The 10354-nt window shown below is 62.9% G+C and overlaps 3 protein-coding genes across 9 annotated transcripts in view; 1 reads left to right on the plus strand and 2 right to left on the minus strand.

Annotated features, from left to right (window-relative positions):
- The window catches only part of FAM166A (family with sequence similarity 166 member A), an 8835-nt gene extending 6249 nt beyond the window's left edge, over nt 1-2586 (plus strand). The window contains exons 6-8 of the mRNA XM_004714471.1: nt 463-991; nt 1109-1264; nt 2570-2586. Of these exons, the coding sequence (XP_004714528.1) occupies nt 463-991; nt 1109-1264; nt 2570-2586 (702 nt within the window). The remainder of the gene's footprint in view (nt 1-462; nt 992-1108; nt 1265-2569) is intronic.
- Nucleotides 2587-4318: 1732 nt separating this feature from the next.
- On the minus strand, nt 4319-9183 carry SLC34A3 (solute carrier family 34 member 3). 7 transcript variants are annotated; one of them, XM_045289266.1, is made up of 14 exons: nt 9129-9160; nt 8593-8722; nt 8395-8502; nt 8128-8268; nt 7583-7711; nt 7349-7492; nt 7153-7264; nt 6865-7060; nt 6470-6559; nt 6278-6353; nt 6040-6207; nt 5701-5817; nt 5464-5588; nt 4319-4846 (listed from the first exon to the last, which is right to left on the minus strand). In XM_045289266.1, the coding sequence occupies exons 3-14, from the start codon at nt 8468-8470 to the stop codon at nt 4391-4393; spliced, it is 1830 nt and encodes a 609-aa protein (XP_045145201.1). In that variant the 5' UTR covers nt 8471-8502; nt 8593-8722; nt 9129-9160; the 3' UTR covers nt 4319-4390. The 7 variants fall into 7 exon arrangements, with proteins under 7 accessions (XP_045145201.1, XP_045145206.1, XP_045145202.1 ...); XM_045289271.1 differs by having other exon boundaries at nt 8589-8722; nt 9129-9154; XM_045289267.1 differs by lacking the exon at nt 8593-8722 and having other exon boundaries at nt 9129-9183.
- Nucleotides 9184-9223: 40 nt separating this feature from the next.
- The window catches only part of RNF224 (ring finger protein 224), a 1937-nt gene continuing 806 nt past the window's right edge, over nt 9224-10354 (minus strand). The window contains exon 2 of the mRNA XM_045289340.1: nt 9224-9459. Coding sequence (XP_045145275.1) covers nt 9224-9459 — 236 coding nt within the window. The remainder of the gene's footprint in view (nt 9460-10354) is intronic.

Here is a 10354-nt window from a genome sequence, read left to right on the forward strand (position 1 = left end):
CTTGGCGCCAATCTGGTTTCCGCATTGCCCGGCCTGCAGGTGCACAATTTCTCTCATGGCGGCAGCGGCGGCGTCACGGGCAGGAGGACGAAGACAGGAGCGAGAGGGGAGCGCGCAGACTGCTACAACCGACGCTGGGCGAACCCTTATATACTCGTTATGCCCGCCCCCGCCGGCCTCTTATTGGGCTGCTAGAGCGAGGCTGGCGAGATTCATCATTTGATTGGTCCCTTCTCCATCCATCTTGGTCCCTATAGCCCGCCTTCCCAGCATTATGCTCTTTTTATTGGTCAGCCATAGTCCGCGGCTCTCCCTAAGAATCCCCCCCCTTCGCGCCGCAGTGCTCTGCTCATTGGGTGTTTCAAATGATTGATTTGTGTGTTCATTGGCTGACGCTGGGGAACACGCCGACCACCAGGTGCTATTGGCGGAGCCCGGCTAGCGTCCTGGTAACCGCCGCAGTGCAGCGAGCTCCGCGCGCGGAAGGGCGGGCGCGGGCTCTGGGCGCGCGCTCGTGCCGCGGTGCGGGCTTCCGGCCGGGCGGCCGGCGAGGACAGGCCCCGAGGGGGTCAAGGCAAGCCCGTCTCAGGGCGGAGGCCGAGGAAGATTCCGGCCGCGGCGAGCGGCGCCCTGTCTCCCGAGCTGCCGCGCGAAGCGTGTCTACTGCCCGAGTCTGGCCGCCGGGCCGCCGTGTGCGCCTTCTCGAGGGCTAGTGCCTCCGGGACTCGGGCCATTTGGAGTCCGTGCTGTGCGGGGGCCCTGGAAGTAGGGGCCCCGGGGCCCCGGGAGGAGAGCCTCAGAGGGCCGCGGCCACCTGAGAGGCCCCCGCGCGGGCTAGCCCCTGGAGGTCTCCCCGGAGGGAGGGACGCGTTGCTAGTCGCACTAATAAACAAGGGGCAGGTGCCAAAGCAGCGGTGGCGCCGGGCCGAGGTGCTGGTGGGGGAGGGAACCTTCCGCCGAACCCCCTCCCCCGGTTCCCCTACGGGCAGAGGCTCGTGGGGGTGGGGCAGGAGCTTCCTGCTCCCCTGGCCGTCGGGTAAATGGGGGCGGGGGGCACGTGGGGCCCACGAGGGGGGGCGGGGTCCGCCTTCTCTCCCCCCTCCCTCAGTTGCTCCCGGGGGCCCTGCCCCTGGCCTCTGCGTGGCTGTGTTTGTGGAGACGCTGGCGTGGCGCCCGGTCGTCTTGGCGTCTGTGCCTCAAGAGGTGCGCACTGCACCGGGCTGCCCGGAAACCTGGGCGGTGGCGGGCCGCGGGACCGCCCTCCGTGAGCACCAGCAATGGCCGCCTCCCTGCTGGACACCAGCGCCTAAAACACGCTTTTATTTCCCCCTAATTTAGATCGGAGGGTGGGGGGGCGCGTGCACACACACACACACACACACACACACAAGGAAAGGAAAGGAACAAGAGTTAAATGTAGTTGTACCTGCAGTTACTTTTAGAAAATGACATGCTTGCATTTTATTTTTGTAGAACTTTAGAAAGAGGAAGAGACACAGTTGGAACTGCCCTGGATGGGCGGCCTCCTGAGACTTGTCCTGGGTTAGGAGGGAGTCCTGGGGGCCTCTGAAGTCTGGGCTTATTGAACTTCTCACGCCCTCAATCTCCTGACCCTTGGGACACTTCTTTGAGAACGCTCCCTTACTCTGGGAGTTCTCACACACACACACACACACACACACTGCCAACCGACGGGGAGGATTCATCTTTGGGTGAAAGTCTCCAGGGCCAGTCCACGGAGAGGGGTCTGTGCCTACCCGGGGACCCTTCCCACTGGCCTGCCCAGAAGGCTAGGCTGGCTTCTGTTAACCACCTGAGACAGACCTTATCCCTTAGGGATGGAGAGGGCCACCCAGGCCTGAGGTCCTCAAGGTGCCTCAAACCTCCCCTGACTTGGCTGCAAAGTGCCTGAACTGCCCAGACCAATAGCACTGGTTTTCACAAGCCAAGAAGGAAGGGCAACCCCCATTTCTTCCCCAAGCCATACTGTGGTTGCTCTTGGGGATGTTTTGAATGCCCCCCAAAAGGCTTCCTGCCCCACTAACCCCTTGTGCGCAGCTTGAGCCTAGCACTGGGAACCCTGGTGGTGTCATTGTTACCAAGTTGGTCTGCTGACCCCCAGGTCAGCAGTCCAATACCACCAGCAGCCCCACAGGGGAAAGATGGGCCTTCTGTCAAGAGTTAGTCTCAGAAATCCACACCCCCCTCCCCACCAAGGGGGACCAATAACAGGTGGGTGAAGGGAGTATGATACGAAGTAATAATACTATAGAAATGATCAAAGACTCACGAGGGTGGGGAGGGAGGAAAAAAGAGGAGCTGATACCAAGGGCTCAAGTAGAAAATGCTTTGGAAAGGATGATGGCAACATATGTACACCTGTGCTTGATACAAGTGAATTATGAATTGTTCTAAGATCTCTAAGAGCCCTTCAATACAATTATTTTAAAAATGCAGGGGTGGTTCTACCCTGCCCTATAGGGTCAGAGTCAGAACCCCCTCAATGGCAGTGGGTTTAGTGACTGGTCCCCCAAGAGCTGTGAAGTCAGTGCCTTGCCCCACTTTGCAGGTGGCATGCAAGGGTGAGGTCAATGCCCACAGTTGGTCCTTGCCTACACTGCCCAGCGGGGCACAGCACAGTGGGCAGGGGGTGCTGTTTATGGCCTGGAAGTGGGGTGTGGGCCCCGCAGGATCTGTGTGTGGCTGGTGGGGCAGAAGTGTCCTGGATCCTGAGTCCGGCTGTGGAGTACCAGCTGGCCCCTCCCACGGAAAAGGACTCAAGTGCGCTTTGTTTACCTGCGCCCATGGTCCCCGTGGGAGGGTGCAGTTACCTCCTGCCTCAAAGGCCTCATGGTCAGCCTTTGTGGGCGGCCTCACCCGCCCCGGAAGGAGGGATGTGAGCAGCCTTTCTTCCAGCTACCCCACGTTCCCTCCTGAGGGGGACAGCAGAGGATACCACAAGGCAAGTGGGTGGAGTCAAAAGTGGGGTGCAGGGCAGATCCTGGCTCCCACCCAGAGTCCTGTGGTCCCCAGGGCAACATCCCTATTCCTGGTTGGTTGCCCAAACCCCAGCCTCTGGAAGGCCTCACAAGGCGGGGAATAGCAAGGTTGGGGTGGGGGAGAACGAGGGCTCCTGCAGGAAATGACCTGGGTCTCCTTGCCCAGCTCCACGTTTCACACCTGAGCTTCCAGCAGGGGAGGGAGGCTGTTGAGAGGAGAGGTGGGTTTCCTTCAAGGCAGTGAGCATCCCAGGATGGGGGAGGCTTCATGCCACAGCAGAGAATTCTAGAAGCATGTGTGCCAGACAAGTCCTAAGGGAGGTTGGGTCAGCTGTCTGCCTGCACACAGGTCCTGGCTGAGGAGACCTGTTCCACCATGACAGCCATAATCCTTTCAGAGCGCTCTCCTTGGGGTGCTGGGATCAGGCTGGGCCCGGGGCAGCCCTGGGCAGGAGGCAGTGGCCAGTGTTACCTGCACTACACAACTCTCCTGCAGAAACCTGAGCCCCAGCTTAGGGCACCAGGCCAGGTGGCCTTCCTGGCTGCCCCTCCCCTTGGCCACCTGCTACAGGGACAGGTGCAGGGACTCAGGAGGTCCCGGACCGGAGGGGTTGGCAAGGCCAAAGGTGTCATTCGAAGCTGGGCTTCCATCCAGTGTCTGTGTCAGGAGCCTGGCCAAGCATCGCCCCCTGGTGGCAGAGAAGCCCTGGGCCGAGGCTGCTCACTGTGCATCCACCCACCTGGGCAGCCTCCCCACTGCAGGGGCTGAAGGAAGGGCCTGAGAAAACCAAAGGAGAGGGGATGCCTTGGAGATGAGCCATCCTGCAGACCTCCTGTCCCCTTCTCACCACCCCCACCTGGCGGGCATTAGTCCTCAGCCCTTGATGTCCTGCTAGCTGACCACCACAGATGGGGATGGGTGGGCAGAGGAGGCTCTGTGCCCTGGCTATGGTCCTCTGGGCACCCCCGTGGCTGGGAGTCTGGGAGGAGGAGGCAGATGGGACTGAGGACTCTGGGAGGCTCGGCACACACCACTACCACCACCACCCTGGCCAGCCAGCTAGCTGGCCCTCTCCCTTGCTTAAGGCCAGTTGTTTGCGGAAGCCAGGAGAGAACAAAGCTATTACAGCCTGAGGCTCGGGTGGTCACTTCTAGCACCATACCCCTGGGGTCACCAGATCCTGGCTCCCTATGAGTCCCCCAAGTGTCTGTTAGGGGGCCACCAGCAGCCTCCACCCCCACCACCCACAAAACCAGGCCAGGGCCCCCTCCAAGGCTGTCCCCATTCCCATCTCAGGTTGGGCAAAGGCCACCACAACTGGGCACAACTTCCTTTATTGGCAAAGTAGGGGAGGTAGGTGTCCAGGGACCTCCCTCTCCCAGTCTGGCTCTCACAGAGGGTGCGAGGCCAGGACCTCGGGGTTCTCGTAGCAGTGGGCCTCCTTGGAGGCAGCTGTGGGGGCACCGCAGGGGCAGCAGCTGGTGAAGAAGTGATCCCAGGGCTCCAGTGAGCGCAGCCAGCGGGGGAGCCAGGCCCAGGAGCGCAGGCAGTGGGGCAGCCAGAATGGCCGGCGCTGCTGCAGAACATTGATAAGAATGACCAGGAGCAGCAGCCCCAGCAGGGGGCCGCCGACCGAAGCCAGCACTGTGCTGCCAGCCATGGATAGCCCAAAGGCCGCCAGGGGCAGCAGCAGGAAACTGAGCAGCAGGTAGGCAATAGCCACCCAGCGATAGCGGGCGGTCACGTCTCCAAACTTCTTGGCCAGCGGAATGGGCAGCCGCAGGGCCGGCACCACATACCAAAGCAGGATGCCAGCCACGTTGAAGAAGAAGTGGATGAGGGCCACCTGGCAAGTGGGCACCCATCAGAAGCCTGGCCGGACGAGAGGGAAGACTCCCCCCACCCCCCAAACACGAAGGCCCCAAGGCCGAAGCTTGCCCAGTTCAGAGGCTGGATGAGCACCGGACACTTCTCACTGCCCTCCAGGACTCCCCTCTCCCAGGCTGTCCCTACATCTGGGGACACCCCTTCCTCCCCCACCTGGCAGGGGCAGTGGGGGCCCTCAGAAAGAAAGGGGTGGTGAGGGCCACACAGAGTGCCTGAAGGAAGTGCGTCTGGGCCTAGGAGTTCCTCAGGGACAGGGATGAGCAGAGGGAGGGCTGAAGTTAGCTCATCGCCTCTCTGAGCCAGGGAGAGCAGCAAAGGCCCAGGAGGCAGCGGCCCAAGACTATTGGGGTTTCAGGAGGCAAGCCTGCCAGGGCACAGGCAAGAGGGAGGCATGAGCCAGGGTCTGAGGAGGTGGGACTACAGGTGTGAGTGGCGACCACAAGTGGAGGCCTGGTAGAACTTGACCATGGCCAGCCAGTTGCCCTAGGGCCGGTGACTTGCCTCCTGGCTGGGCTGGATCAGAGGAGAAGGCCCAAGCCAGTTCAGGTGGGTGCCCTGGGGGTGGAGGGGCCCTACCTGGAGAGCATCCAGCAGCATGTTTGAGGGACTGGCCAGGGCTGCTAGCAGGGCTGTGGTGGTGGTGCCGATGTTGGATCCCAGGAAGAGGGGGTAAGCCCGCTCCATGCTGATCACCCCGACCCCTGGGGGAGCCAGCCAGGGGTCATCAAAGGGTCCCATCTGAGTCCCCTCACCCTGGCCCTGCTGTGGCCACCATGGAGCAGGGCTGGAGCCCCCACCTGTCGGTAAGCTCACCCATCAAAGGCACAATGGCCGCTGTAAAGACACTGCTGCTCTGGGCCATGAAGGTCATCCCTGTGGCCACCAGGATGGCCAGGTAGCCACCAAGCCAGCCAAATGGGAAGGGGAAGTCTGATGAGGAAAGCGAGGTTACCCCGGAGGACCAGGCTCCGCCCCCAGGTCCCCAGGCCCGCCCAGAGCAGCAGGCTCCGCCCCCAGCTCCATGCAAGCAGGGAGCAGCAAGTTCTGTCTCCCCGGTCCACCCCGCCAGATCAGTAGACCCCACCCCTGGCCTCAGGCCTGGAGCAGCAGGCTCCGCCCACATCCTCAGGTCCCAGGCCCCGCCTGCCGCACCAGCGTTGATCAGGGTCCTCACGACCTGGGCGATGCGGCCGCGCAGCACCGAGTTGAGCAACTTCACGATGAGCACGAGGCAAGCGCAGAGTACGAGCAGCGAGCCCGCCAGCAAGATGAGGCCCACGGCCAGGTCGGTGAGCGTCGTGTTCACAAATAAGTGGTGGCCTGAAGGGGCAGAGAGCGGTCAGCCTGGTGCAGGGCAGCAGGGCTGGTGGGGCGAGGAGTGGGGGCTCACAGGGCAGCTTGTCCTCCGGGGCCGTGCCATTGCCCTCGGAGCATCCGACCGCGCCGCAGGTGCCGCTGTCAGTGGTCTGTGGAGGCAGGGCCAGGTCAAGCTTGGTGAGCAGGTGGGAGGTCAAGGGTCCGAGCAGGTGAGGCTGGGAGAGCGGAGGAAGGTAGTGCGGGCTTGGAGTGGGCTGCACCTTACCGAGTGTGTCCCAGTGCTGCACCACCGTTTAATGAGGCTGCTGTTGGTGGCATTGCCTGAGGCGCTGCCTGCTATCAGATCCTTGTCCAGCTGGGAGGCAGAGGGTGGGTACAGAGAGTTGCTGGATGCCCTCAGGGTCCAGCCCTGACCTCTTACCCCAACCCATTCCCAGGCCCAATCTCCTCCACCTTTGTCCCTTACCCCTAGACAGGCCTGGTCCCTCTGCCCCTTCCCTCCGGGCAGGGCCTAGTCCCTCTGTCCTCTGTTCCTTCTCTCCTGGCTCCCCTGCCTCCCCTACTCCCCGCCCCACCCCCCTAGCAGAACCTGGCCCCTGGCCCTTCCCTCCTAGTCCTCTGTCCTCTCCCATCTCCTGCCACCACCTGCAGCCTGCTCACCTGGATGATGAGGTGTGTAAGCGGCTCAGTCAGCACCTTGAGGATGTCGGGGGCGTGGGCCCCAGGCTCCAGTTTGGCCGAGCCCAGGACCAGCCCACTGAGCCTCTCCAGCACAGAGGCTGCACTTTCCAACGGCAGCAGCACCAGCACTGTGAGCCAGTTGAAGATGCTGTGCAGTGCGGAGCCCCCGAAAGCCCTGCAGAGGGCAGCCCAGGAGCTGTGCAGGGGCCTGGCCAGGGGAGGGGGTTTCCTACCACGGCCAGACCACCCCTCCCACGCCTCACTCACCTTCGGAACTCATCCCTGTCCCCGGACTGTGCCATAGAAACCAACGTGCTGGTGATGGAGGTGCCCACATTGACACCCATGATGATGGGCACTGACATCCGGACGGTCAACACTGTGGGGTGCCCCCATGGTCAGCCCTGACTGCCCACCGCCCCTGCCCTGCCAGTGGCCCCTGCTCTGCACCCGAGGCACTCACACTTGGAGGCCACCATGCTGACGACAATGGAGGAGGACGTACTGGAGCTCTGTACCAGGACGGTGACCAGCACACCGATGACCAGGCCTGCCACTGGGTTGCTCAGCACCGGGCTGTCCCCCATGATGTCGCCGGCCACTTTACCTGTGCCCAGAGGAGAGGAGAGGTGAGGCTGTGGAGTGCTGTTGCTGGCCACAGCTCCACCTCCCTGCCCACCCTCAACCGGTTACTCACTGCCCAGCAGCTGGAAGGCGGAGCTAAGGATGTCCAGTGAGCAGATGAAGAGGTAGAGGTTACCCAGGATACCACAGGCTTTGAGGATGCCAACGACCACCCGGTGCACCCTGCCAGCCACACTGAGCTCTGAAGGTACAGGACACAGCCGCCTCAGCCCGGGGACCTGGGCTCCCCCCCACACACACACCTCAGGCCAGGGCCCAGGTCCTCCCCTCCCCCGACCACAGGTCAGTTCCTGGGTCCCCTCCCATGGTCAGGGCCTGGGTTTCCCAACCCCCCAGGTCAGGGCTTAGGGGCCCCCTGCCCCCTGAGATAGGGCTTGGTCCCCTTGCCCCCACCCCCCAGGATTCAGAGCCTAAATCCCTCCAGGTCAGGATCCTTGTGCCCCCTCTTCTCTTGTCCCTTTGCAGAATGGGCTCCAGAGAAGGAGGGCCACTGTGGGCAGGGTGGCCTGCTCTGTCCCAGGAGGACTTGCGCTGAGAGGCCCTGCAAGGCCCGCTTCCCCACTCAGACCATCATCACCCTCCTTCCTACAGACCTACCTGTCCAGGACTGACTGGTGTCTTTCAGCTCAGGGAGAGCCCAGGGGTCAGTTTCCCCTGAGTCCAGGGCCAGGGTGGAACCAAAGCCCCCTGCAGGGGTTGGAGGCAAGTAGGGCAGATGCTTAGCTGCTTCTGGGGACCCTGGTCGGGGTAAAGGGGAGCAGAGCAGGGACAGGCTTGGGGTGAGGACCAGGAGTGGAGCAGGTGAGGAGGGGCCCATCCCCTTGGAACCTGGGGTGGAATAGACCGGGGCTGGAGGTCCATTACCTGCATTCTCCGGACTCTTGTCCACCATGTCCACCGCAGGGTGTGGGACCCGACCACCAGTGAGAGGACTGGACATGGACTCTGGGCAGGGCAGACCCAGGCCTGGATCTACAGAGAGGAGCCTGTGTGAGCCTTTGGAGTCCCCTGGCCCACCCTGGCTGAGCTGGCCCTCTGAGACTGTCCCCCTCCCCCACCTGCCTTGGTGCAGGGGGATGGCCACAATGGCCTCAGGGCAGCCGTCAGGCAGGTTCTGTCCACTCCAGGGGGCAATTCAAAGGGAAGTGGGTCTGGCTGCCGGCTCCAGGCTGGTCCTGGCAGGGTGAAGGCCCTGCAGAAGGCTGAGGTCACAGGGTGCCCTGGTGCAGGCAGGAAGTGGCCAGGAACTCAGGGACCTCTCCTATCAGATGGCACTGAGGACACCGTAGATGGTCCTGGGTAGACTTTGGCATTTGATACCAAACAGTCACGTTCCTGCCAGATAAGAGCCACACCCCCAGGGATGGGGGTTGGGGGTGGGAAAGGGGCTTGGATGCCATCTCCTCACTGCCTGGTCCCTGGCCCACCCCCTCCCCATGGCGGAGTCTTGCTCCGGGGAAGCCTCCCTCCTCCCTCACTGTGGCCTGCCCCAGGCCCATCTCCCTGGCCCTGGGCTCCCAGTGTCTTGGGAAGGGCTTTGACCTGGGCCTAGAGGTCAGCGACCCTCCCCCAGTGTCCGTGGGCTCAGGGGCACCTACCTGTATGGGTGGCGAGGGGCACCTGTGGGAAGCCAGTGAGCAGCCGCGGGTCAAAGATTCTCTGGGTGCTCACACATGGCCTGGCCCATTAATGTTTACCCAGGAGCTGGGCCCCCAGGGGACGCAGCCTGGCACAGGGCACAGCCCCGGATTACCCAATAAGCAAGGTAAGCAAGGGCCAGCTGCTGCTTGCGCGCTCTTCGGTAGTGGACACGTCCCTCTCGGCCATCCCTCTGAAGGTTCTGTTCCGAGCTCTGGTGGCAACGGTCTCTCTCCCAGGCCCCTAGCACCTGGCTCCGGGCAGACTGCAAGCCTCTTTGGGGTGCGTCCCCTGTGGGGATGGGGGCTGCCAGTCCCCAGGGGACACACTGGCTTCCCTGTGTTTCCTTGCTAATCTATAGGGGACCCTCACAGATGTGGCAAGACGTGACACTACAAGATCAGGAGTAAGCAGGAGACAGCCTCAAAGCAGCTTTCCTGGGTGGGCACATAGCCAGGCGGGGGATTGCAGGGCTGGGGGGCCAGATCTGGTACTTAGACATCCGCATGCCCGCAGGCACCTGTGTGGGCCAGTACCCGGGCGAAGGCTGCCCATGGCCGGTGCGGTCAGCCTTTGATGCTGTGAACTCACTGACCTGGTGCACCTTCCACTGCAGAGGTGGCCGAGAGGACTGGCGAGGCAGCAGGCCCGACAGAGGGGCAGCCCCTGGCCCACCTGCCCACCGCACCAGGAAATGCCCCCCAGCAGCTGAGCCCTGGACCCTGGGCCTTCTGTCTGGGGTTCCCCAGAGACCGCCCTCCTGTGGGGGGACTTTGTCCCAGGGAGGAGGCAATTTCTGTATGTCTCCTCAGGTTTCCTCTCCCTCAGTCCCAGGCTGGGCCCCAGTGTCCCCCGCCGGCCTGGGGCACCTGAGTGACAGCATCTTCCAGGGTGGGGGCGGGGAATGACCACCGCAGAGGGGTTGGCGGTGGCAGCCTCGAGGGAAGTGGCACCGCCTGGAATCAGCCCGGCCAAGTCGTACAGCCTCAAGCAAGTCCCAACCCTCTCGGAGTGAACCCCAACCCAGGCTGGGACACCCTGAGAGCTTGGGGCCTGCCTCCCGCCAGTGAAGGAGTCCCGGCCAGCTCCCCGCACTGAGTGGGCCCTCCAGAGCCACTGCCCAGCAGCTTGCCCAGATCCACATATCATTCGAGGAGCTGCCCTCCAAACCGAGTCCAAGCCAGAG

Source organism: Echinops telfairi, unplaced genomic scaffold (assembly GCF_000313985.2).
Source record: "Echinops telfairi isolate 266 unplaced genomic scaffold, ASM31398v2 ScPeMD7_25;HRSCAF=90, whole genome shotgun sequence".
Classification (NCBI taxonomy): domain Eukaryota; kingdom Metazoa; phylum Chordata; class Mammalia; order Afrosoricida; family Tenrecidae; genus Echinops; species Echinops telfairi.